Below are 27660 nucleotides of genomic sequence, written 5' to 3'. Positions count from 1 at the left end.
ACCCAGGATGTGCCAGGAAATGCTCTTCTCCGATAGCACTTAATTCCTACAACAATCCTGTAATGCGAGACTCGGTTCCGTGGGGCAGATGAGGAAAACGAAGTTCACAGGGCTTAAATAAATCGCCCCTCCATAAATAAAAAATAAATCGCCCAACATCTAGAAAATCCGGAGCTAACTGCGAAGCATGTAGAAGCTCTTTTAACCCCACTTCTCCTAACTTCGTGGTTCCCAAACTTGGCTGCGCATCAGAATCACCTTGGAATCTAAGAAAAACACAGATGTCTGGCTCCTACGCCAAGGCTTTCTAATTTAACGGGCCTGGAGCGCCCCACGGGCACTGGGTTTCACCGAAAAGCTCCCCAGGTGACTCTCAGTTGCAGCAAAATTTGGGCACGGCTTCCTTGCTGCGTGGCCCTCACCTGTGAGGCATGTCTACTGATGCCCTAGGCACCTGGGATCCTCGTGGCCCATGCCGGCTGTTTTCTCATTCGCGCTCTCTTGCTCCCCGCACATGAGCTGTATACTTAACAGGTCAGCTGGGTTCCCTCCTGAACCGAGTGATGCCACTTGTCATTACGCAGAAAATAGAAGCAAATCTTATGCAAACCCATAAGATGTGATTGTGTAAAGAGAGCTAATGTTTCTTTAACAACTAAACCCAATGCTTTGGGAAGATGAGATAAAAATGAGTTATTTTTTAAAAAGATGCTGAGGGGCACCTGGGTGGCTCAGTCAGTTAAGCATCTGCCTTTGGCTCAGGTCATGATCTCAGGGTTATGAGATCGAGTCCCGTGTTGGGCTCCCTGCTCAGTGGGGAGTCTGCTTCTCCTTTTCCCTCTGCCCCCCTAACCCCGCTCATGCTCTGTCCCTCAAATAAATAAAATCTTTTTAAAAATAAAAATAAAAAGAGATGCCAAATTAGGTGGAAATGCAAAATTATAGAGTGGGAAACAATTTAAGAATCTAGAAAAGGTCTAATACCAGCTGGCTACATAAATGTCTTTTGAGTTCTTGAATCACTTAGAAGAAATTTAAAGCAAAACCCAGACTTTAATTTAAGCATGGTTTATAAAAGCAGAAATTTAGGTTGCAAACTCATCTCAAAGAGAAAACCATGGCCGTGTATCAGAAGATGGTTGAGTAAATACCCATCTGTATGTTTTTAGTTAAAATAAAATGTTCATGGCATGAATGTATCATTTTACAGGAGTCCCCCTTTTGACTTTTTCAATTAATCATCTCCTGATTGTGTTACACGAGAGGACTTCTCTGAACTCACACCATCTGCTGATGTGACAGATAACCGGAGGGTCTTTCTCTTTTAGAAACATAGCTAAACGAGGTAACAGAGAAATACACTGATGTTTTGAAAACATAGCACACGTTCCATTTGATTTAATACAGTGTGGATAGGCTCCTGATAGACCCATCTTTATGAGGAGCAGTTCTTGATAATTAGGGCCTTCGGGCTCTTTCCCAAGGCTCGAATTCCATCAGGGGTTCTCAGCCTTTGCAGATGAGCTTGGCAAAGCGGGGGAAGGTTCCAGAACAGGTGGAGAGTTAGCCCCACTAAGATTGCAAAAATCCTTTAAGCTGGGGCAATATTTTAAGCCTAACCGAATGCTATGTGCAAAACAGTAATACATCAATGTAGAATTTTCTCTTCTATCCTGATTGGACACATTTAAAACATTTTTGTCCGCCTCTTTATATGTGCATATGTCTGCACACATATTGTGCATATAAAATACATACATGTGTAAGATTCAGGTGCATGCACACACATGGCTAGTTCTTGCAGGGACACCTCTCTGAAATCCACCATCTAAGCTTCTGATGGCCCGTTCACAACAGCACGCTCTGCTCTCTGCTTCCCTGCAGGGTAACTAATTAATACTTTCCTTTAATTGAGTTCTGGCTGCCAGGTCCACAGGGATTATTACTTATGTATAAGCAAAAATTTCCATTTTAAACAACACTCTGAATCTCGTTATATTTTATGTAAATATAAATTCACTGAAGTGAAGTGAACCATGGGCCGGAGGCCGGCTATGCACGTCTTGGCGAGGACTCCTGTCCTCCCGGGAAGCCGGGTGCTGTGGCAGGCAGGTGACGTCCCCTGGTGTCTCCCCCACTCCCTTCGCATCTACAGATACATTAGAAAGTACCGAAAAGGGTTTTGGGGAGCCATTAACGGTACTTGCTTTTTCCTTTACCCTGAATTTATTATTTAAAAGCAATTTGCCTTCACGATGTATAAACAGGAAGAAGGGGAATGGGATGTTAAATATTCCATAAGTGCCCAGACGCGCTGCAAAGCGACAGGTTCAGGGAAAGGCCCAGCCCACACCTCTGGGAAGCTGAATTTCAGGTTCTTACAGTTACAGTCATTTAATTAACTGTTTATTTTCAAGATTCCTCCCTACTTTCAGGTTCCAAATTGAGAGCAGAAACACGGGGGGGAGAAAGTGAAGAACTAAAACAGTTGTTTTCAGCGCGGTTTGAAAGGAATGAGGACGAGATTATACCATCTCCTGAGATCTTCCGCTCAGCGCATTTGGAAGCAATTTGGCTGAAAATTCGGATCTTTTGCGAGTCACTCTCTGCTGAAAGTACAAGCACCCATGGCAGGCTCTGATTATTATCATTGTTATTGACTTAAAAGAATAGAAGAGCTTGAAGAAATGAAGCTTAAATAAAATTTAAAAACTTAAAGGAATAAAACATTTCTCAGACTCCCACATTCATGCTGCTAAGACACAACCCAGAAAAAAACAATGCGGGCAGAACTGAAAGCCAGCCTCCAAGACCGGTAGGGGGATAATTCTGTGACAAGTCTTAAAGGTCTGGATCTTCTCATCCCTTAACCCAATCCCTTGTTTCCTTCTTTGAGAAAGTTTTTCTAAACGGATGTGCGGTGATCGGTGGGAGCCCATCACTGAGAATCAATCTCCTCTGGAAGTTTCCCATTCAAACTATCTTGCTCTCCCCGCAGTCAGACCCTCATGACCCTTCTGGTGTAAGAGAGGTCCAGTGCCTCACCAGTGAGGCCAGTATCTCTAGATTCCTGGGCAGCCCCAAGGCCAGGGCGGTGGACAGGGAGATCTCAGGCCTGGGGGTAGGAGGAGGGGCAGGGGCAAGTCTCCAGGCTCGGTCTAGAAAAACAAGCAAACAACCGGTACACACAACAATGTGGATGAATCTCAGATGCATTACGCCACATGCAAGAAGCCAGACACAAAAAGGCCACATGAGGACTACGTGATTCCACTGATATGAGGTTCTGTATAAAGGCAAAACTAAAAGGACAAAAATCGGGATCAGTGGTCGCCAGGGGCTAGAGGCCGGGGGAAGGGAGATTTCGGTGCTGATGGCTTTGTTCTCTATCTGGATGGTGGCGGGGGTTACACAACCATACAGATTTGCCAAAACCCATCTAACAACGCACCAAAAGGGTAAGTTTTTCTGAATGTAAATTGGACTTCTTGACACTTGAATTAAAATAACAATTAAGGCGAAGGAGCAACGGCAGAAACCGGGCCAGCGGACGCGTTGAGACTGGGGAAGGGCAGAGCGTCCACTGGGGGCAAGAGAAGCCCTGAGCGCTGTCTCCAGGATACTGGTTTCCAGGTCTTTGGGCAACAGGCAGACTTGCGGAGAAACTGGGAAGCCCATCCCCTGATCCCAACTGGATGCCTAACTCCAAGCTCCACCTAGAATTAGGTTTGTTGATTGCCTCTGTGTTAGTCAGTTAGCTTCACAATTGCCAGGCACCTGGGTTAGTCTCCTAGCTCGGGGCTAGTGAGTGTTTCCTGGGCACCCAGTGTCCGGAGGCAATCATTTTCAGCGAGCACTGGGGGCCAACGGCCTGTGTTTTGAAAGCCCTTAGAAGTGGGCATTGAGAGACTAGGGAAGCCCTGTGGCTCACAGGGGAAAAGCCCAGCCGGGTCAATGGACCACGTGGCCCATGGTCCAAAATCCCGCCTGAGACACTCCCCAGCACGCAGAGCGTACACAACTGGGCTGGCAAAGGATGGAGCACTGCACCGAGGTCAGTGCTGGATTTGTAGCCCAGAGGGGACTGTGTACCCAGCACACTGGGGTCCCGGGGGTGCAGCTCCTCACAGAGCTGGCCAGAGCCCTGGGTCTTACAGAGAAACGCCACCAAGGGACGGAGGCAGCCAGAATCCGGTCATTCAAAAGTCTGATTTATAGACTATTTTAAAAAAACATGCCTTTGTTTCTCCCAGGTCCACAGAGTGGTCTCAAGCTAATGATGAATAACCTATCACCAGGGTGCTTGGGGTGTAAATCTTGGTCTTTCCTGAAGAGCACCTGTAAAGTGTGTGAACGAAAAGATAGGACTAACCAATTGTTTTCCATTTAAAGTATGCTCTCGCTCTCACCGTCCCCTGGGAATTGCCTTTGTCCATTATCCTTGTCAAGGCAAACCCTTTTCTCCTGGACAGTTCAAAGTAACCTGCAGCCCAGACTCCCTCATCGTCTGGAACTCCAAATCACACTCGGTACCGATGCAATGGTACCCCGCTGAGAAAGGGTCAGGGATGCTCGGCTGGCTCAGTCGGTGCACTGAGGGGGGGTGGTCTCGATCTCAGGGTCATGAGTTCAAGCCCCGCCTCGGGCATGGGGGGGGGTCAAGGCTGCCCTGGCTGACGGGCTGGGCCAGGCCGGGCCTGCACTTACTTCCCCCTTTCCCGCTCTTCTCCATGCGATACTGGTAGATGTGCAGGGTGAAGAGCATGTGCGAGTTGCGGTGGTCGTCCTCGTCACAGTCTTGCTGGCTGCCCCGGCGTGAGGCAATGGCGGCGTCCAGGAAGAAGGCGGCCTTCTCGGCCGTGGGCGCCCGCAGCTCACTCTGGTTCTGCAGCTGGAAGACACAAGCCAACAGCTGAGGCCTCAGACCGAGGAGGGCCTGCACGCCACCCATGCCTGGCCCTCGGTTCTGCAGAAAAGCTACGTGCCTCTCAGAGGCTGGGGATCCTTCTGGAACAAGGGCCTGGACTCACGTGCAATTCTCTGCTTCACGAATCCTTTTCTGGAAGTTAATATTGAGCACGCATCGTGGATGAAAGCTAGTTTTACCCGTTTCACAGTTTGAGTCTTAGCGGGTGTGAAGAGCGAGTGGTCGTATCCGAGTGACCGGGGGGAGCAGGGGGTCCAGCCTGATCTCAGCAGAGCCCAGCAAACCCATACCCTGGGCTATCCACCTACCTAACAAAACCCAGGGGAAGCGACTGCGTCCTGATCTCAAAGACTAGAATGTTTGCGGACAGGCAGGTGACACAGTGGGATCTCAGGCCAGACAGCACTGCCTTCCCAAAGAAGGAAGAACCAACCCTGGTTAGCTTTAACTCCACTCCCAATTTCTCCAGTGGCTTAAAGCCAGTTTTAGGCTCACCTGTATTAGCATGGTTTAAACAAGACGTGGAAACACCCAACATACTTGAATGTCTCATCTCTGTTGCTTAAGAAATATCTATTTTTATCTTTAGTTTTTAAATTCACGATCATGGCATATTAAGAAAGCATTGTGGGCCACGTGTGTAAATCCTGAGATCCCTTAGAAATTAGAGTAAACTTGCATCAGAACAGTATCAGAATTCAACTAATACTCCTTCTTGGGGAGAGAAGAGGATACATCTGATTTATTCAAAGAAACAATCTGCGATATATGCCCCAGGGTTGGTACACAATCTGACAATCTTCTATTTCTGACTCTGACCGCACTTCTCATTCTGAACTGTGAGAGCTGATTTTGGAACCTGGCACCTTCAAAATCCTCCCTTCAAAGAGAGACTCTGTTGTGTTTACTGTCCTGTTCTTACTACGGCAGAAAGATAAGCTAAAGATTTTTTGTGATTTTTCAGTAAGAGTTAAAGAGGATGTCGATCAGTTCTTCTTAGTCTTCAGTGAACCCGATCCTTCGCCTGCGTGGGACTTCACTGGCAGAATTTTTATAAAAGTGAATGGAGTTGTAAGTAAGTGATGAATCACTGAATTCTCCAGAAACCAATATTGCACTATACGTTAACAAAATTTAAATTAAAAAAAACGTGAATGGAGGCTACATCGTATTTGAACATCCAGGTAATTCTCGGAAAGGGAACAGCAGGCCCGTACCACTGAGCAGAGCTTCTCAAAGCGTGGTCCCTGGACCAGCAACTTCAGCGTCACATGGGAACTTGCTAGACGTGCATGTTTTGGGGATTTATCCCAGGCCTCCTGAATCAGAAATTCTAGAAATGCAGCCAACTGTGTTTACCTAGTCCCCCAGGTGACTGATGAAGACTACAGTCTGAGAACCCTTGGCTTCAGCTTTGCAAGACCTATTAGTTTGCATTCTGATTAGATTCCATATCCAAATGGTATTGGATGCACCTGTTAAAACTATGAGCGGCCAATTTTACTCAGACATGGTACCCACCGTTAAGCAGTTGCAGAGAACTAACCAAGCAATCCCAACTGACAAAGGAGAAACATCTAAGAGGGCTTCCCGGAGGAAGTGACATGGAGCTGCTACCGAAGGGTAGGGACTTTGCCAGATGAAGAGCAGGAGGGGAGGGGGAGTGTTGCGTGCACAGAGGTAAGAGGGAGGATGGTTGGCGTCTGAGGGCCTTACAACAGAAAGTGTGGTCAATCACTGGGAAGCTCGGGAGAAACTCATAATCAGGGGCCCTATCCCAGCCCTACTGAGCCAGAACCCGCATGGTCACGAGATCCCCAGTGACTCATATGCATACTGAAGTTTGAGAGGCTCTGCGTTTTTAGGGACCTGCATGTAATTTACGAGGAGTGGCAAGAGATGATGCTAGAAAGGTAGGCAGGGGGCGGGTCACGTGGGACTGTGCAAATTATGACGAGTTTTGCACCAGGGGTCGGGGAGGGATTCATAACAGGAACAGAGGGATCTGAGGTGCTCAGATTGGAAGAACGTGGCCAGGTGTGAGTAGATGGGTGTAACAGGGAGGTATCCTCACCTGTGCAAACAGATCCCACCTGGGATGAGGCAGGGACTCATCGAAATGAACTTATCTAAAAAAAAATCCTATGAAATAAAGCCTGCTGGAGATGGAAAGAACCAATTCTTCTGGATATGAACCAGGGAGCTCAGAGTCCTTCCTTCACCTACTGTCAGCTGGTGAGGGACAGACACACACAGCAGTCCTGCATCATGCCCTGCAAAGGTGGACTGGAGCTTCTCTGGGCTTCCACAGCTCTAGCAATTATATCATGGTTCTAATTAGAAAGTGGTTATTACTTTTTCCTACCGCACTAGTAAGCTGGCAGTAAAGCCAGGGCCAGAAACATGGTTTATAGAGCCATAAACAGCCCCAGTAATGGCTGGAGTTCTTTGTGCAGAGCAGTAAATATTTCGGCTTGTTGTTTAAACAAAAGAAAGACTGGACTTTCTTTTTTCGAAAGGGGCGTAAAGAAAGTGAATTCCATTTCCCCCACACGCTACAACAATCGCGGCTCCTGCTCATTGTCAAATAGATTCAAGGTACAAATATTTAGGTTGGTTGGGTGAGCGGATGGCTCTGCAGCGGCAGGCCATAACGTTCCCGGCCACCTTCAGGTAAACACACTCGCAAGCCTGCCCGGTTTACATGTGGACGGAGCCACGGGGATCACGGGGCGCGGCACCCCAGGCAGGAGCCGCTCACCTGCGTGCCACAGATGGGATCCTCACACAGGTACACTCCCGGGGACTGGCCGTCCTGCAGGCTGCCCGTGGCCACCTCAGCCAGCAGGTCCCGCAGATTCTCTTCTTTGCCCCACACTTCCACGGCTGAGATCCGCACCGAGAACCGGGCTCCGGTCTTCTCCTTGCGCTCATTGATCAGCTTGAAGAGCCAAGAGATAGCACAGGGGATGATGCCAAGGTTCTGCATGGAATCGTCCTTTCCAATCATGGTGTAGGATTTCCCTGGGGGAAGCGAGGCAAGGAAGGAGCACAGTGTGAGTGTCGGGGCGGGGCGTGCATTCTATGAGGTGATCCCCCCACTCGTGGGGAAGTTGGGGGAAAGGAAAAGGAGGGAAATACTAGGCACTGATGACACAACAACAAAGGGCATTTCCTAGTACTAGGGACAGAGAATGTGAGCACCCAGACGGAGGGACAGGATTTAAGTCTGGACTGAGCTCAGTGTGATGGTTCTTTTTATCAACACCCCACAGATTAAATCCACAGACTTGCACTTTATATCCTTCCTCAAGTTAAATGCGGTGTATATTTTTATAGCAGGAGCAAATTCTATTAAAATGTGCACTGCTACTTTGATCAGAGATCAAGAAGACCGAAGGGAGCCGAAATGAGCTTTCTGTCTCGGCCTTGAACTGGCCTCCCTCACTGCAAAGCCTTTGTGGGAACCTCTGCCAAGGGGCACTTCTGGAGTTCCCCAAATTCCTAACTTCCCAGCATGTAAGGTAAGGCCTGCGGAGCAGATGGCCCCAGGCCAGGATTAAGAAGGCCCCTGAAGGGGGTGCAGTCATCCAAACCCCTGTCTGGGTGATCCCCTGCCCCGCTTCTCCTTTCTGGCTCGGCACAAGCTGGAGGCTGGGGAGCAAGGCTGGCTGTCAGACACTCTCCCCAGACGGGTCCTGACGTTCTAGGCTTGGCTGGGAGGCCGCACCTCTGGCTTATTGTGGGCTCCATTCACCACCATGAACCCAAGAGCCCTGCTCGGCACGTGTCCCTCCTCCTTCTGGCTTTCTGGGCACGCCCCTGACCTACACCAAGTGGGAAGGACCCCGCCACCACTTTTCTAGAACACTGGGTCTCCACTTAGGATGAACGCCAAATGTCAAAAGCAGAAACGGTGACTGGTGATTCTTCGATTGGGCAGCCACCTAAAGGAGACAACCTTCCCTTTCATCTGCAGACTCTGGGACCAGAACAGAAGACCAGACCATGTGCCTGGGAATACACGCAGCAGGAACAAGGAAATTTCTCACTGACCCAGCTTGGCGTGGCCGAAACAGAACACACAGCCGTCCGCCCCGTTGACCACAGACTGGATCACCTCTGCCACGGTTCCAGCACACACTTCAGCCTGGCAAACACAAGAAGAGACATGCGCAGTGAGTGGACCATTAGCAACGGGAAAGGGAGCCCCCTTCCCTGGGGCTCGGGTCCCAGGGTCACGGCGTGATAGATGGGTCAGGCCGTAATGCAGTTCTGGGGTGCTCAAAACCCTCTGGGACCCCTGCCTCTTGCAAGCCTGAGCCTTACACACATGACCTGCAAATCACTCCTCTGCTAATTTATGGTGCATTTCAGCTCTCTGTCTGCAAGCCAGGCGGGAACGGGCTGGCATGGGACGCAGGGTGCTTTTGTGGACCTCAGGCTCTCCCTTGATCTGCCCTCCTGGCCTCCCGGACAAGGCTTTTAAACTTCCCACTGGCCCTCTGGATCCTTCACTCACACACATACACAAACACACGCACGCACATGCACACACACAGCCCATGAAATGGACCAAGCTTATTAGTGGGAAAAAGATGATATGCCATTTCAGAAAAATGACCTTGGGCAACATTGTATTTCTGACAGAAGCAGGAGGCCTGTAATCTACATCTGCTTTCTCTCCAGCCTCCTTCCTCTTTCTTGATCCACATCCCCTTCTTTTCAAAACCAGCCTTTTCTTTCTCTCTGTGCAGAGTCAACGTACAATGTCAAAGGCCACTTGTCAGGATGTTACGATGGTGGTTCTTCAGCCGGCGTGGCTCAGCTCCTACATGACTGTCTAAACTCTGAGACCGCGGCCAGGCTCTTGACTTTTTCTGTCTCCCCGTTAACACCCAGTAACTCAGCACTCTGCAAACCATGAGAACTCCATGAATTCTGTGGCCTCACTTGGAGATCTGAGAACTCTCTTTGGGCGGCAGGAGGACAAAATCACGCCCAGTGTGCTGTCCCCACCAGAGTCAGAACTCCAGGAATCCCTCGGAGGCGTCAGAGCAAAGTGCCCCCCCCCCCGTAGGAATCCGAGAGCCACGGCCTTGCCAGGAACGTGGCTGCAGGGGTGCGACTGACCTGAGTATTAGGAAATCGATTCTCTCTCCCAAACCAAAATCGAAAAACCACACTCCCACCCGTTCTCGATCGTTCTGGTGGTTGCCTCAGCAACTCAGCTGGGGTCTCCTCCTGGGCCGAGGGTGTGGCAGGATGAGGCTGCCGTGGGGACCGCGAGATCTGTCACACCCCCAGGGCCTCCCCAGCGAGAGGCCATTTGGAAGCCCCAAGACGGAGGCTGGAGAATCTTGATGGAACTTGCCACAGGGGCCTCTGCAGAGTGGCGAGGAGCTATGGCTGAAGGAACTCCACCTTCTTTGGACAAAAAGTGGGGTGGGGGTCAGGGGGCTGAGAGCCCACCCTGACATAGGCTGTACTCGATGAAAGGGCAGCAGGGAGGAAGCTGGGTGTGTGTGGACCAAACAGCCTTCATCGAATCATCTGTGCAAAGGCCTGAGGACACAGGAGACGGGCCTCCCCTTACGGAGTTCCTGCCCACCATCCACGGAGAACAGAGTGGTCAGTGACCTGTCCGTCTCTTACTGCTAGGAGCTGACATGGCCCCTGGAGGCGCCCTGCTGCCTTTCGCCTTGGGCCTGCAGAAGCAGGCAGCCTTCCCTAGCCCAGGCCCCCAAGGCAGGGCCAGGTCGCAGCAAGCCTCTGCTCTCCCACAGGTGTGAGTCCTCCCTACCCCCTTCCTGCTCAGGACTGAGTGTTCGTGTCCTCTCCCAGCCCCCAATTCCTATGTTGAAACCCCACATCCAACGCGACGGCATTTAGAGGTGAAGAAGCCTTTGGGGGAGGTGACTAGGTCATGGGGGTGGAACCCTCCTGAATGGGATTAGTGCCCTGAGGAGAGAGGCCCCAGAGAGCCCCCTCGGGCCACGTGAGGACACAGCAGGGGGACAGCTATGAATCAGAAAGGGGCTCTTGCTGGACATCGGATCTGCCAGTGCTTTGACCTGGGACTTCCCAGCCTCCAAAGCTGTGAGAAATAAATTTCCCTAGTTTATAAGCCCCTCAATCTGTGCTTATGTGTGGTATGGCCGCCCAAACGGACCAGAGCCTCAGAGGTCTGGCCCGGAGGGGGCAGCGGGTGGCTGCCAAGGCCTCTCAGGCGTCCTAAGGGGGGCTCATAGGGGCAACGAGGAGCAAGGGCCGTTCGGGTCCCTGCTGAGCTTCAGGAAGCTGATGTCCCGACAGACTGACAGAAAGCCGAGTTCCTCGCTGCCTGGGGCCTCCCTCGGGGCCGCTGCTTCGTAAGCCACAAGGAGGACCTGAGAGCAGAGGTCTACTCTGTCCAGCTTACTGCTCCGGAGGCTCACAGGGAGCTCACGGCTGGGGCGCGGAGGCTGACCGAGACCAGCGGCATGACCTTCCCGGCCTCAGCGAGGACAGAACAGTAAGCGCTCACGTGTTCGGAGCCCTTGCTAAGCTCTGGCTCTCTTCCACCAGGGGTCTTGTGTGTGTCAACTCCGTGGGTTGGATGGCAGGAGGGCACACCGCACACGACACAGTTGAAGGGGAAAGATCCAGGAGAGCTGTCTCCTCAGGAGAGAGACTGTGAATGCGAGACTAATCTTTGAGCCTCGGTTTCCTTGTGCCTGATGTGAAGCAATGTATTAGGATACTGGCCATTTTAACAAAAGGAAAGCATTCCGAAGCCAGAGTGACTATAGCGTCGAGCATCTGGGCTCTGCAACCAAGTGTGAAATGTCAGTAAACACGAGCATTAAAATGGCTTTTTTTTCTGGAATAAATCTAAAACTCATTAATAGTCCACACTGAATTTAGGATTTGCTTTGGGATGCTTACAACTTGGGGAGAAATGCTTTAGAAAAGTTTTTTAACTGTGTTAGTTAAATTATTTGTAGGCCATTTATTAGACACAACATCGGGGTTGGATGAGTGAGCCCATGGGCGGGCAGAACACACAAAATGTAATAAAGAGAGAAACCATCGGACTGGCTTGTAAAGTGTTTTGTCTCTTCATGGTAAAACTCTTTGGGGAAGCCACCTGCTCAGCTCATTAATGAATGCAGCCTATGCTATGTGCTGCATGTCTGGTACACCACCGGGGCCCGAGTGAGCACCAGCACATCCCACCTCAGATGCAGCACGGAGGAAATTAACAGGAGTGATTAGCACCTTGTCTTCTTCAGGTGCTGCCACAGGCCTGAGTTACTCCGTTGTACCCCGTTTTGTATAAATCTTGGGAAGTGCTGGAAATTTGTCTGGAAGACACAGCTGTCAGAGGCCAACATGCAGGCAAAGTAGGTCACCATATACCTATGACCTGGGTTATGTGTCTACTAGAAGCTTCTGTCGCGCCAACTCCTTCCAGATGAATTGCACCAGATGGTGCAACTGAATCTTCCAGTAGACATCTGTTCTTACTGGGATTGGCTCCAGGAGCTCTGGTCCAGGAATCTTGGCACCCTGGGCCCCCAAGAAGCTTCCAAATTATCGTCATAGCAGTATGGCTATAATTCTCCACCTGTGTGTGTGTGCCCCTTACAATGTGAATTTGCAACTCCTCCACTTAAGAGGTGGGGTCGCTTCCCACCCCTAAAACCCGAGCCGATAGAACGCAGCAGAAGCAATGTGCTCTCCATTCGGAGCCTACATCTCAAGAGGCTTGTATACTTGGATCGTGCCATTGCCACGAGAGCAAGCCTGAGACAGCCTGCTGGCTGATGAGAGACAACGTGGATTCTAGATCAGTCCAAAGCCAGCCAGTCCCCAAACATGTGACGGCATCCAGCCAAGACTGCGATCCATACGCGAGCCAAGCTAGAAACAGAAGAATGCTCGGCCAGCCCATAGATTCATGAGGAATGATAAATGCTTATTGTTCCGAGCCGCTGAATTTTAGGGTGGTTTGTAATGCAGCACTAGCTAATACAGGAGCTGTCCTGAGACTCTTCTTTCCCTCCTCTCTACTGACTTGGGCCACGGGCCTGTCAACCTCAGCTTCTCTGCCTACCACTTGCCCTAGAAGCCTGCCTAACTCTAACCCAGCTCCTGGACACTCCCGGAAGCCCAGGCAGGAGTGGGGTCCTCATGGACCACAGACGCCACCACCTCGATGCAGGTGGTCCTGAAACTCCCACTTCTGCCTTCTGTCTCCCTGCTTCTGTAAGCCATTGGCTGACTGGCCCCCTCTTCCTTCTCTCCAAGGATATGTTTTGTTGAGATCCCGGCACAGTGATCCTGCCCAAAGTCTGACACCAATAATTCAAAAGGACTGAGCTACTCAATGGAGCTCTGACTGGTTTCCAGAAGTTGTAGGGATGGAAGAATCAACGCATCAGAGCGCTCTGGGAGACACCCTCTGGGCTCACAGGCCCTCGCGAATGGTCAAAGCTTCTCAAAACCAATCAACGTTGCCTGAGCCTGAGGGGGCAGGAAGGGCGACACACACCTGAGAAGCATCTTGTGGAAAAACAGCATCAAAGGCGAACATCTTAGGAGGAACTTGGTTGCCTCTCTTTTGGAAGACATTTTGACCTCCACACGTCAGGGGGTCATACAGGGTGATCTGCTTCTTCCGTGGGTCCACCTTTAAGAAGGAGCTGGATTCTGAGGTATCGCGAGCCAATGTGGAGCAAATGCGAAGCATGACTTTCACCTGCCAAGACACAAAGGCAGGAAAGGACATGGAGTAAGATGGCTGGATACTTCGTGAGGGGCCGCCTTGTGACTCCGGAGATGGAAGTGTACACGGTGGCAGCGAACCTTCTGGTAAATGATGATGACCCTCAACGGGTCAAGGGAAAACCAGCTTATTTATAGTTACCAGTGGAATATTTTGATACGTCCATTGCTTTATTACAGAAACGGCACATCACCTTGTCTTCTTATTAATATAAATTGAAAACCATATGCTGGTGGCCCACTTACAGAGATGACAAGGGAGTGTGGACGGCCGAGGTTTCGGGGCTGGTGTAGTTGCCTTGAAGAGAACTACTCGCAGATCAATAACCCACAGACATAAAAGTTAGCCCTGTAATTTATTCCTGGTCTCTGCTCATCAGGACTCTTGGGAGACAAAAACCCACCGTGATTAGTGTCATCATTAAAGGCTGGGGAAATGGCCTGTTTTTAATGGCCAGCATTTGAAATGTGTTCCAAGGAGCAACGGTGATAAAAGATTTGTTTGAAACATGTTATTTGGGGTCCCATTAAGGAGTGCATAGAAGTTGTCATTTCAGGGAACAAAAGCGCATCTGGGCAGGAAACAGGAGCAGTGCGCATAACCCGCTTCCCGAGTCACCCACCGGGGACCAGACGTGACCACGACTGCCCACTCTACCCCTGCGGCCACGCGGAGCACGCACAGGAAGAAACTGCCTGTCCTGGAGCGCTACGGCGAGCGGAAGTCAGTCTGAAGCCACATGCACACGTGCACTCACACACACTCACGCACACTCACACATGCGTGCGCGCGCACACACACAGCTCTGCGGGCGCAAGGCCTGGGGCCTGGACAGCGTTTGCCCCCTTCCCAGTCTCTGTCACTGTGTTGCTGGTTCAGTCCCAATGTGTCCAGCACCTGCTGTATGCCAGGCCCTGGGCTAGGTTGGCACTGGGGATGTGAAGGCTGATGATACACAGGGTGACAGACAGAGACAGGCGATTTCTGTAATACCACGTGGCGAATCCTGCAGTGATGTATAGGTTCCTTCTAAGCTCCTCTCTCTGTCTCACCTTCCTTATTGGATCAATCGTCAGGTCTGATGAAATGGCAGTTGTGCCGTTTTGGGGAGAGGGGTTGTGAATTTTTAAATGAATATTTCGAACGTGCACAAATTCTCAGAGAATCATCTGCACCGTGCGTCATGGAGTGAAGGCTTCCTCCCGCTTGTCTTTCCCCTGTCTTTCTCCCCGGATCTAGGGGCCCGGTGTCGTGGCGGAAGGAGCTCATGGCTGGGATGAGGTCAAGCCCTTGGGATTCAAATGCTGGTTCTCCCACTGGGAGATCATATGACGATTCCTGCATTTCAGGGGGTTCTACTGTGTGCCGGGGCTGTGCTGTCAGCTACAGCTACAGGGCGTCACGTCGTCCTCCTAAGAAGCCAGCACATCGGCATACCTGTCCAGATTTTACAAGGGAGAGAACGGGTGTTCTAGAACTTGCCCCCCATCCCTGAAAATGTAGGTGGTAAGGCTGGGCTCCGACCCCACCTCTGTCTGACACCAAAGCCCACACTTTTTCCATCATGGCAACAGCTGCTTCCCCTCTGTGGTCCAGCCTCTCAGAGCCTCAGTGTTCTCACCTGTGTAATGGGGACAATGAGGCCTATCTCATGGGACTGTGGGGAGAATGAAATGAATTGACATGTGAAGGACTGAGCCCAGGGTGGTGCTCGATTTCTTCTCACCCTCCTCCTCCTCCCTCCCCTATACTGGTCTCCCTGTGCATGGTGACATCCTCACGTTCTCTCATTACAGTGTTAACGACGAGGTTCTAGAACCCAGCCCTGGATGCTGGGTACCATGAGTCACAAACAGGCTGCCACGGGGGATCACTGCGGACAGCGTGTGGTGCTAGGCGCTGGTCCTCACAGGCTCCTGCTAGTAAGATAGTCACTGCATATATGGCCACAAATCACCCCATCTGTCTACCTTCCACTCAGGCAATTTTCTTGTTCACCGTGAATGTCTCTGATCTTATTTCAGTTCCGTCCAGCCCTACAGCTCTGCCCTAGTGACGCAGGTGTGCTGAGGGCACGTATTCCGGTCGCGACTTCCGGGAGGTGTCTGGGGGCCTCCGGGCGTTCTGTGAGCAAATCCCCTCACCTGGCCTCGGAGCGGTGCAAGTCAAGGATGAGGCCGCGCCAGGCAGAACCGATGGAGTCACACGGCCCGCTGCTTTTCTATTTCACAATTGTGCATGCAATTTCTGGGTAACCAGAGGTGCTGAATGTAAAATATGAGTTAAGCCAGGCAAGGGCCTGCGAGAAGCAGGAGAGAGGGGGCTGAATTTGCCAGGGGGAATGCTTTTGCATCCTAATGAAGTTCCAAGCCTGTGCTTACATTTCGGCGGACGGGCCGAAGATCCCGGCCGCTGGCCTGGCCAAGGAGGTACTCAGCCCTTTCCACACCCATGAACTCGGGGCAGGGGGGGCGGGGAAATGCTACCTTCATTCTTTCCTTTGCAATTCATTTCAATAAATGGGTATATTTTTTCCCCCTTAAAGGAAGGAAAAGGGGTTTTTCTGCTTGACTTCCTTGGTGTCATTATCCTTTCCGTCCAGCACTCCACTTCCTGCTAAATCCTCTGTAATTAAAGTGCTTCGCAGATGCCACTTGTGAGCAAGACTGTCCCCTGGACTTCTTGCCAGGAGTTCTCATTTTGGGGGCAAACACTGGTGGGTTCCTTCCTCCACTGGAGGCTCTGGGCAGCGGAGAGGGTCCCTGCACTTGGGAACGTGCACGCCCTTCTCCCGGCCCTCAGGGCACAGGGGCCTGTCTCTGATTCCAATCCCAAAGGCAGAACCGGCAGAATGAGATCCAGAAAGCCAGGGCACACTCTGGCCCAGCACCCCCGTTCAAATGACAGGAGACTGGCGCTTCCCTACCCAAGCCCTCAGGGGTCGGGACCCCACTTTGCCTCATTTATGTGATTGCTCAGGAGACAGTGGAGCCAGCCATTCCTTGGGGTGGCCGTGGCCTCTGTGTCTTGCTCATTAATCATGGCAGCACCTCCCCCTGGATGGCATGAGGGACTCAGAGAGGCTCTGTGAGAGACTGGTCGAGAGAGGCGGGGCCTGGCTCCTGAGCTGTGCGGACTCCCCATCAGAGCGGAAGACATGGCTGGGCCGCCCCACGGCCTTCTGGGCGCTCGTGAGGGGCGGGTCCAGCAGGAGCTCACTCTTGACTCTACATGTGATCATGAGCATGGGTGTTCCTATCTGGCCCTAGTCACCAGGTACAAGTACATAGTACACCCCTGGGGGTCTCCTCATTGCCCACCTCTCGACCCAGAAGCTGTCCAGTGGGAGGCTTCCTTCAGACACTAAGGCAAAGGAAGGCTTTGGGCAAATGTGACCTTTGGAAGGATCTCTTACCACCCAGAGAAGACCACAGCTGGTGGGTGAGGAGGTGCGGGGAAAGAGAGAACACAATCACCATTCTCATGCAGCAGCTTTGTTTGAACTCCTTTGTGGGTCCCCATGATGCTCAACAGACACACGGGAAACAGTGACTGGTCCCCAGGTCACGCCTCAGCCCCAGCAAACGCTCAAGGTAAGTGTGTCGGGGGTACACTGTTCCCCCCCCAAGGGTAGAGGCTGCAGAATACACTAAGCACTAACACCTTTTACTTCGTTTACATTTTTATACTTTGAATCTCCTTACGCTGATGTCTACGTTCACAAATTTTTAAGAATCAGGTCAGTAAAAATGAGTCAAGATCGACCTAACAAGAAACACCATTTGCATCATCTTGTCTTGATCCCAGAGTATCCGAGTTATTTCCAAACCTTCCAAATCGATTCTTAAGTTCCTAACACGTGTCTGGAAATGGTTCAAGGCAAATCAGACACCGATGTCTTAGGTTTGTCAAAATCCACCAACAAGAAGAAGAGCGAGAAAAGTGAAAAAGTAAGATTGTCAGGGGGAGTCTAGAACAAAGGACTCACCCACTGAGACGGAACAGACAGAACAGCCAAACTGCAGAGCTGGTCGGCATCCCATGAGTCTGGCCCGGGACCCCGCATCCCACCTACTGAGGCTGGTGCCCGTGGTGAGGGTGCTGGGGTTCCTCCTGACGAATGTAAGCCACAGAAATATCCACCACCCTGCCCTGGCAGGTGACCTTCTCCGCCTCCGATGAGAGATAGCACGAGTTTGGGTGAAAGGCAGAGTTGGCATCCCAGCCCTGCCTGGTGGGAGTGCAGGGTGGGGTATGCGGAGGCAGCCCCGTGCTGGTCTCAGGGCGCACCAGGACGCCTTCCCTGGTTTCTACATATTTTCAGATGGGTCCAGCTCTTGAGGGACAAATGAAAGACAACAGAAGGGTCCGTTGCCTCTCATGAGTGTATCTCCTTTCTAACAGTTTCCAGCATGCACCACAGTGAACGGGGAGCCTGGAGACTGGGTTCTAGTCCAGATGTCACCATCACAGAGTCATGTGGGCCTTGGTATCCTTATCCCTAAAATGGGCCTGTTGTGCCACCCCCCCTTGAAGGACAGTTGGGAAGCATACAAATGCAAAATATTATTCTCAAAAGAAAGAAAAGATGCATATCCCTCAAATCAACTCATAGAAAATAGACTTTTCTATATTAGATTAATCATATCAGAAGCCTTTCTACTAGGCTTAATTTTTAAAGATTTATTTTATCTGAGAGAGAGACAGAGAGCAGGGGGGAGGGGCAGAGGGAGAGGGAGAGAGAGTCTTAAGCAGACTCCGTGCTGAGTGCGGAGCCCGAGGTGGGGCTCGACCTCATGACCCTGAGATCATGACCTGAGCCAAAACCAAGAGTCGGACATGTAACTGACTGTGCCACCCAGGCACCTTAGGCTTAATTTTAAAAATTAAAGCAAAAAATTCTTTAATGAGCATGCACATACATAGTGACATGAGAGACGAGATCAAATTATTTTCCTCTCCCCCCAACAAATTAAAGACAATGTGGTCTGCCTACATCTTTTGCAAAGGTAAGTAATCCCTGTTAAATTTTATCTGAACACCTAAAATCAAGATGTAGTGTTTCCCTTATTTTATTCCTTTCTTTTCTGTCTTGATCGGATGTGCTCACGTTGTCTACTTACGGCACATTAATCCCTTCCGGAAGCTTCTCCAGGCTTTCCGACTGAGATGATTGGAGGGACAGGAGCTGTGAATGGTGTGTCCTCAGTATGCATTCTTCTCGACACACTCGCTTTTCCAATCTACCAAGAAATTCAGCAACCCTCCGCATCCTTCCATGCTTAGGACATTCTGACAAATCTAGCGTAAAAGAGTTTGATGAAGTGCTGATTTCTAAAACGCACCACGAGGGATTAAGGGTGCAATTTTCCAGCTATTATTTAAAGAGCACTTTCTTCTTTATAACCTGATTCTGTTGCTAACCCACCGCTCACACGCCGACCCCCATTCCTATGACTTTCCCTCCCCTTTTGATTTACTCAACATGCCTACTTGACCTGACGGACGAGAGAGAGAGAGGCAAAGAGGTTCCATAAAGGAGCAAATTAAAGCTGGGCTTTACAAAAGGAGAAAGCTTAAATACTTCTCTGGTAAAATGTTTAGAAAGAATCTGAAATTGCTCTTTCTGGAGGCAGATCTTGATGATTTCACATGACTGAAAGGCTCCAGAAGTTTCTTAGGAGGCCATGGGAGGCATGGGTCAAACAGCAATGGTGTTGGAACGACCCTCATCCCGAGAGCTGTGCTCCCTAAGTTTACAGAGGGAGGCTTTAAACACAGCTGACAAAGTTGGGTTCCATCGAGGCATAGTTACCTTAAAGAACTGTAGATCCACTAACCACAGCTCAGTTGTCACTGATGGAACAAAACCAAATTGGACTGAATTTCTTTGATCAAAACACAACGGTAATCCTCCGTGATCTAGTCAAGGGTTGTGGGGCTAGTCCCCTGGAGAAGGTCCAGAGCAATAGGATCTAGTACCGAGTTTGGGGGGCAGGAGGTGAGTGCCCCCCACCCCGCCCGACTTATTCTGGGGGAGTGTCTACTCTGTGTCAACAAAATCAATCACTTTATCACTCACTCAGCACCTGCCATCTGTGCAGCGAATGTAACTTCTTCACAATCTTACAAATTTTGTATTTACAGAGGATTTTCTCATATCTTATTTCCATTTGATTTCCTGCAACAGCTTTATCGGGGAAATGTTAATATGATTATTACTAGCATCATCCTAGCTTTACGACCCAGGAGGCTTAAGTAACTGGGTGCTGGGCACTTAAGTGACTTGTCCAGAGCCAGCTGCCCGCTGAGCATCCCAGGTCAGATGGAGCCAGAGAAGGAGCTGGTCCTCGCCCCAAGCCCAGCAGGGCTTGAACCCGTTCGGCCGGGCTGGGTCGGAGCTAAACCACCTTCGAGAGAAGATGCCTGCACTGGGCGGCTGGCTTCTCAGAGGTGCCAGTGGGTGAGCGCGCATGTGGTGCCAGACAGCAAATAATGAGCCCCGACGCCATCAGAGAGGGAGGGGCAGATTTACATTATTAAAAGCCAGGCTGGGAAAGGTGACAAGTGGTGGCACAAGAAAGCTTAAGTGTGAGACCAGAAAATGGAGCCCAGTAATGAGATGTGTTCACTGAGCAAGTGCTTGGGGGATGGAGGAGGAGGAGGGAAAGTCCCCAGGCTCCTGGCGGGTGCATCTGTCAGCCCAGCGGGGAATGCAGCCGGGGAGGGAAGTGGGCGGCCAAGGAAGGATCCTTCCCCAGAGAGGCGAGAGGCGCTGCTCCGGGCCAGGCAGCCTCTGGGAGCGAGGTTCCCTTCCACCAGTTAGCAAGCTGGGGGCAAGCCGGCCAGACTGGGAGGACAAGAACAGACATATTTCAGGAGCTGGGCTGGAAGCAGGGACTGGACTCACAGCGTATGCCGAAGAGGCCCCATCTCTTAGCACAGCGTATCTGGGAATGTATTTCAGATGGATGAGCTGGTTTAAAAACACGTCCTAAGACACAGTCATTCTTGGGTCCAGAGTGACGCGGGATATGGGGTTCTGAGGCATCCCCGGAGATGAGCAGCTCCAGGGTTAAGGACACCCGCACGTCCTCCCTACGACCATGTGGAGCGTAGCCTGGGATCTGGGAGACGGGCTGCCTGAGGTCTGAGCTCTGGCTGTGCTGTTCACGGATGTGTACCTGTGCCCAAGTGACTTAACCTCCATACTACATCTAGAAACTCTTCCTAATAAACACGACGCTCCTAGCAGGGCTGTCGTGATCATAAAAAGAGCAGATGCCTACAGCACCCCTTACAACTGCGCCTGCTATGTAAATCCTGGCCGTTCGGAGTTTATAATACCTATATTATGTGATAGTATATCAATATGACAAAGTTTTAGTATTGTACAAATTTATAATATAAATTTAAAAATGACTATTGTTGAGGGTGTGAGTCTACTGGAAAGATCATGAACTTGGAGGTCAGATACCAGCTCTCTCTAGTTGTGTGACCATGAACGTATTATTTGAACATAGTTTTCTCACCAGTATAGGGGATAATAACCATTCTCTGGAGGGACTTACGTGATTATTAGGCAGATAACCATGCTATGCACTTGGCCCAAAGCAGTCTCTACAGTGATTTACCATCACCCCGAACCCACGTTCACAGCGGTGATGAGAGCTCACGCCCTCCGGAGCCCAACACCAGGTCACGGCTCTCTCAGCAATCCCTCCCACCACCTTTGACCCAGGGCTCCTGCAGACCTAGTTACTAGACCCTTTCTGGTTTATGCCACATGCACCAGAGGCCTAGAGAGAGAAAGTGTTGTCCCGCCATGCAGACTTGCTCCGGGCCCCCCAATTCTTACAGATCCAAGGTGAAGCTCAGGACTTCCAATTCCCACCCACTCTTTCCTTCACCTGAGTTTTGGTAAATGCTGGGTAAGTGACACCTGGAGATTTTTCTGAATATCAGGTAGGAATACTGTTGTGGTTAGTTTGTGGTTACTGTGGTTATTTTATGTTTTGAAGTACCCATTCAAGAGACAAAATGGACTTTTTGAGCAAAGCGGCCGTGGGCACGCCTTACATTAGAATTCTTTCCGATGCACTCAGTTTGGCGTTTGGCACTTATTGTTAATAAGGGCCCATTTACCGCTAAAGCTCACTCATGTGTTACAACGGCAGAGCTAAATAGTAGATCTGTCGTTAAATAGCAAACACTCGGGGAATGTTGCATCTGTGTCCGACAGACGCAGACCCCGTCTGTCACCAGGGAGGTGCTGTCTGGTTTTGAAAACAACAGGACCAAGGGAAAGTTGTTTTCTTTTGCAGCCCACTTTATTATAAATATGAAAACCTCAGCGTGCTAACCTGACCCTTGATGTCGTGTCTTCTGCACCTTGTTGTGGGGTTCTCCCGGCCCCGGGGAAATTCACCACCCCACTGCTCCCGACCTTTGACCTAGGTAACTAACACCCGGAACTCTGAGAAGTCAAGGAACCCAGTCTAGTGACCGTCTAGAAATACCAGCTCCAGATACACCACGGAATTCGGTAAGGAACCATAAGAGACCACCTGGTTATCCAAAATGCAAAGACAGGAGCCACGATCATCTCATAATTAGGCATATATCTTTCTGGCATTCATCCCTGAAGACCCTTTTCCATAGAAAGTTGTCATCTAGGAAGACTGTCTATGCGGGCTCCCAGGTTCCTGAGCATGTGCATCTCCCACAAGATGATAATTTGCTCCCAGTAGGACCACGCATGGATGACACCTGAACACAGCTTCAGGGTGCCAGTTTGGCCTGAGTTCTCAGAGCTTCCTGGGGACAGATGTCAGGTGAGCCAGATCAGAAAGAACCCCTCTGTTCAGCAGTAAGGCCTCTCCCGCCTACAGACTGCTTGCCTGGTGGTGGGAGAGAAGGCGTCTTTCTCGGCGCCCACAGGATGGTGGGTTCGAAGCCGGGTGGGGAGTCCCCTCCTTAAAAAGCCGTGATACACACACCCCAGGACTGGGCTCTTGTCCAGCCTGGAGCCTAGTAGCCCCGGTTTCAGGCAAGAGAACACACATTGGAGGAAACTTTGGGGTCAAGAGGTTGAAATCTGGAACAGTCCTGGGTAAAATTTAGGAAGTCAGGTAAACTAACTAACATTGAAGCCTGACAAGTACTCAATGGGTCGCCACCCCGCATGATGAAGATGTTTAGAAGATGTTTTTCCAAACTAAATACTTTGTACTTAACCTGGACAATAGGGAGCCATGGACGGATGGAGAGTGAGACTAGCAGGAGGTCCCCACTGCTCTGCAGTAAAGCTCCAGGGGCCACAATTTCTCCATCTGAAAACCCCTCCAGCAGTCTTCCTGGGCTGCTACGGAGTTAAGGGAGACAATGTTCCTGCAACTTGCACTTTTATAATCACACAACGTTCTAAAACATGCTGACGATTTTTTCAGTGAGTCTCCGGCAGGCACTGGGTGGAGGACCCACAACTGTTCAGTTAAGAGCCTGCTGTGTGCATGTGCACTTGGTGCTGGCAGCGGCCCCGTAACTTGACAAGGAGAATAATGACTCAGTCAAGCAACAAATAAATATTTATTAAATGCCAATGAGCAAGGCACTTGCCTTACCTGGGGAAGCAAAGTATGCCAAAACATTTGCATTCAAGGAGAGAGCCGAAGACAGATGTGTTTCGGAGCTCTCGAGAAGAGGGAATGCTGTTTTACAGGGGTGTACCTAAATCCACGGCATGTAGGTTGCTCAGTTCCAGCCTCTGAACAGACTGTGTCGGGGTAGCCAGGGGGCTGCCCGGGGCTAAAACATCTCTGCTCTGCAGTGGGAGAGAAAGAGCAGCATTGGCCCCTCTGTCCTCAGGATCACGCATCAGCTCACCCACTGGACATTGCTCTTTCCTGCATCTGGGTCAGACTCCCACTCAGTGACAAGGTGTCTAACGCATGAGGGAAACAGCACAGATTCTTGACTTTGTGAGCTTTTATAAGGCAACTGGCCACTTGCTGTCATCTCTCCAGTTGAAGTGACAACAGTTAAGCACAGGTCCCCAGGAACTGACTTCACATCAGCATGCGAAGGGAAGTGCGTGTTGTCTTACTCAACAGCAGTAAACTACTTGAATCGAAACGACTGGTTTAGACACAGATTGGGGGGAGGGGGCTCCCAGAATTACAGACTCAGTAGGTCTGGGGTGGGGCCCGAGAATCAGCATTTCTAACAAGACCCTGCTGATTTTGTCACTGTGAGCATCTCACTTGAGGAACCACCGTTCCATGGGTATGTTGGCTTCATCCTCGTGGAAGTGTTCTCTCAGATTCCATTGGGAGTCCAAAACACAACTGGTAAGAATGTTACATGCTGGGGAAATGACAGTCTTATTAATTTTAAAGATTCTGGTACCTAACAAAAGAACATTTTGGTGCTGTCAAAATGGAAGTGGCTTCTGACTCTGCTCCATAGTCGGCTGGAGGAAAACTCTCGAGCTCTAAAGTGAGTAAGCGTCGACCTTAGTAAGGATCGCTAGGTTGAAGGGCTCTTCTTCTGAAAGTAGCCCAAGTCTTGGATCTATACTTCTCTGGTTCTGCAGCTCTCCCCTGTCCCCCACCCCACTTTTATTTCTCATAAGGAGGCATAAACTTCCCACAACAGAATTCAAACCAACCCTTCCTTTACTACTTTTCTGTATCTTTCTTCAAAGAAATTATTATTTATGATTGTATACAAATTATACTTCTTAGGAAATCAACATTAAAGCAAATCAACAACTGTTCCAAGACCATTTCTCCTCCTGGAGAATGCCATCCCGGCTCGGCAACACTATGCACATGCGTGTGCATGTGTATGTGCAAGCGTGCATGTGCACGCATGCATGTGAGTGTGAGCACACTTGAGAATAATGTTTAACACCTGCATTTATAACTTCGGATATCAATAAGCATTTATGGTCATTGAATAGAATGGTCAATATGAGTAGAATGGTCAATATTTAGTTCATGTGGAAAACAGTTATTAAAATTCAAAAACTTAGGATCATTTCACCAGAGAAGGATCCTCTGCTTCTAGGTCACGGTTCATCCAGAATGATGTCTGAATTCGATGGAAGTATCTCAGAATAAACTGGTTACAGAAAACACATAATACCCGCTGGGTAGGGCCGAGGAAATGCTAATTTTGCTTTGTTGGGTAGGTGAAAACTCGTAACCTTCCAGCCAGTGTTTCCAGCTTTGACGTTATCACAAGTGAGAATGGTGATGTAACCCAGATCCATCTTGAAGCCCATTTAGGTACCAGAAGATCTTATTATGATACTGTCCACTTCTAACACAGTCCAGATGGCCAAGGGCCCTCTGGTAGCATCGAGAGCTCTAGAGAACTCCACTCAGAGTGAACTGATTTAATAAACTCTCCTGCATGATAAGAAACATTCATCTATCAAAATGGAGTAAATGAGACTATAATGACTCTCCCCAGAAGTCTGAGTTTAGGGTTAGGTTGTCTGGGTAGGGCATGGTGGCAATAAGTCTCCGGGAAAAAAACTCCTTTTCAAATTTGGAAGATTTTGAGTGCCTGGAAGGGCAGCCTGCTTCCTATTTATCCTTACATCCCCAGGGGCACTGATAGCGCCTTTCACCCAGATGAAGCTCAGTTCTTCGGGGCCAGTAAGTTTTCAGTCTGGGAGGTAGAAAGGAGAGATGGAAGCATCCAGAGATGGGATCTTCCCTGGGATGGTTGTGGATGAGGGCACAAAAGGAAATGAAAGGAGTTACGAAGGAAGAGAAAGAGTGCTCCAGAAATAATCATGACAAGTGAGGTCAGGCGTTGGAAATGTCTTCAAAGCAACCCACCCAGATTGTAAACTCTTGCTTCTTGTATTTTTAGGGGGTGGGCAGGAGGTGGTGGTTGTGCTGATTGGTGGGGTGGGGACTGTGTCTCAATTTACAAAACAGATAGACGTAAAAATACTCTGACCACTAGTTTTTCTGAGGGACAGAGCAGGTGTGTATAGGTTTCTGGGAAATGGGCGGTAGAAAATCCTGTCGACCCTATGCTTGATGTTGGCTCTTTCATGTGGTTCTGATTCAATAAGCATCTCTTGAGGACTTACCTCTGCTCTGCTCTGTGCCAACCTCCCTGCTACCCTATATGGTTGGCCTTTCTTATCATGGGATTGAAATGGCCTCCCTAAGTTCTCAAAGGAGGTAAGTAGCAGATGTGGGACTCAAACTCAGCTCTGGCTGTAGGTCGTGAACCTTTTCTTTTACCCCAACTGCCTACCCGGGGAGACAAGGCACAAGGGCAAATGCAAACCCTTTAGATCAAGCCCCACCTATTGCATATAAATCGTACACAAAACAGACTCCACACTGAAGATATTTACGGTTGCCTTGGCAAGTTTTATGGAGTTCCCTTAAGTCATTTTTTTCCTGGTGTTGCTGTGGTTCGGCATGCTGAAACGTATTTCTGCACTTCAAGAACACACAGGCTATGATTAAGTATATTAAGGGACTTTTAAAACTTAGATTAATGGCCTGATAAGTTGTAAAACAACTCAAAATTGTGTAAATTTGTATTCAGGGATTTTCTAAAATTGTAACTTACTGACTCTATAGATTGTAACAAGTCCTTTGAAACTGTTCCACTCTATGATTCAAATCTTTACCATGTAGTTTATTGACAGGTTGATGGATACAATGACCCCGTTGGTGGGCACATGTTAAATTCACAGCTTGTGTAATCGTCCCTTAGGAGGACCTGTTAGTCCCTCAGCAGACATGCTGGGCAGACCCCGAGGACTGAACCCCCAATCAGCCATCTTGCCAATAGAAGCCATTCACTGAATGTAGGTGAAGGCAAGAGAATGGATGGTTCCAAGAAAACTGACCCCATTCTTTAACACATGCACTCAGGTGTGCGCGCGCGCACACACACACACACACACACACAAACACACATACACATGTCTGTCTATCTTCTACAATTATCCATCTTCATCACTATAATGCTCACAAATGTACTTGCAACAAAACAGTGCTATTTGGATCCAGGGCAAATCCTCATCAGTAGCTCTTGGTTCAAAATTGGGAAAAAAACGAGGGGTCAACAGTGTGGTGAATACCCCTCTAGGCAGCATCAACTCTTGGAGGACTCTTGGGTATCGACAACGTATCTGAAGAAACAGTGTTCTGAATGTCGCTCAAGAGGACCAGAATGTCACATCCGGAGGCTGTGCAGTGTGAGATGCACTCGCAGGTGGAAGTTTCCTTTTGGGAAGCTGCCTGGTGAGGGGGCCTACACTATCCCTGTCTCCCACACAGCCAGACTTCAGCGGGGCGGGGGCCGCTGAGAAAGATGGTCTGTTCCGTGGTAAACGGAGGCCATGAGCTCAGGGTAAAACCTCGCCCTGGGTCTGCATCAGAACAATGGCAGAGCAAACCTTGCACTGCTGGCAGCCAAAAGAGATGTTTGGAAATAGCCTGTATTTGTTCTGCCCATGATGACAGTGTTGGCAGCACACAGGCTGGAAAACAACAGGCAAGGCAGGGGGCGGGAGGGGTAAGGGGCCTCCATCCGCAGACAGGGTGGGGGGCGGTGGCAGGAGCGGAGGCTAGGGTGCCTCTTCGGTTCAGGGAGTGAGGGAGGCCACTGTGAAAGAATTGTTCTGATCCACGCTGGGCCAATTTTCCTGTGCCCTCCAGATGTGCTCCACCCATCCCCCATCCTGTCAGTGCCCAGGGAGCCGGCCTGTCTGGACCCCCGGGCAGGAGGCAGGTAAGTCCGGAGGCCCCTCCACATCTGCCCTGCTCTGGCTCTGAAAACTGCTGCCTCCCTGGGACCTTCAGACCCAGGGGACACTGGCGCCCGCTCCTCCCAGTCCTCCCTCCTGCCCCACTCCTTCTAGTTTTCTGCACTCGACCGACACTTTTTTTTTCCCCGACCGATACTTCTGTCAACATCC

At 50.1% G+C, this 27660-nt stretch overlaps 1 protein-coding gene across 1 annotated transcript in view; it reads right to left on the bottom strand.

Annotated features, from left to right (window-relative positions):
• Window positions 1-27660, bottom strand: part of KIF26B (kinesin family member 26B) — a 432841-nt gene that overhangs the window by 73575 nt on the left and 331606 nt on the right. The window contains exons 6-9 of the mRNA XM_028111484.2: window positions 13464-13670; window positions 8984-9077; window positions 7689-7951; window positions 4708-4891 (exon numbers count right to left, since the gene is read on the bottom strand). Coding sequence (XP_027967285.2) covers window positions 4708-4891; window positions 7689-7951; window positions 8984-9077; window positions 13464-13670 — 748 coding nt within the window. The remainder of the gene's footprint in view (window positions 1-4707; window positions 4892-7688; window positions 7952-8983; window positions 9078-13463; window positions 13671-27660) is intronic.

Source organism: Eumetopias jubatus, unplaced genomic scaffold (genome assembly GCF_037043125.1).
Source record: "Eumetopias jubatus isolate StellerSeaLion01/CBP00866 unplaced genomic scaffold, mEumJub1_p1.0 scaffold_12, whole genome shotgun sequence".
Classification (NCBI taxonomy): Eukaryota; Metazoa; Chordata; class Mammalia; order Carnivora; family Otariidae; genus Eumetopias; species Eumetopias jubatus.
This window is presented reverse-complemented; position numbering and strand designations above follow the sequence as displayed.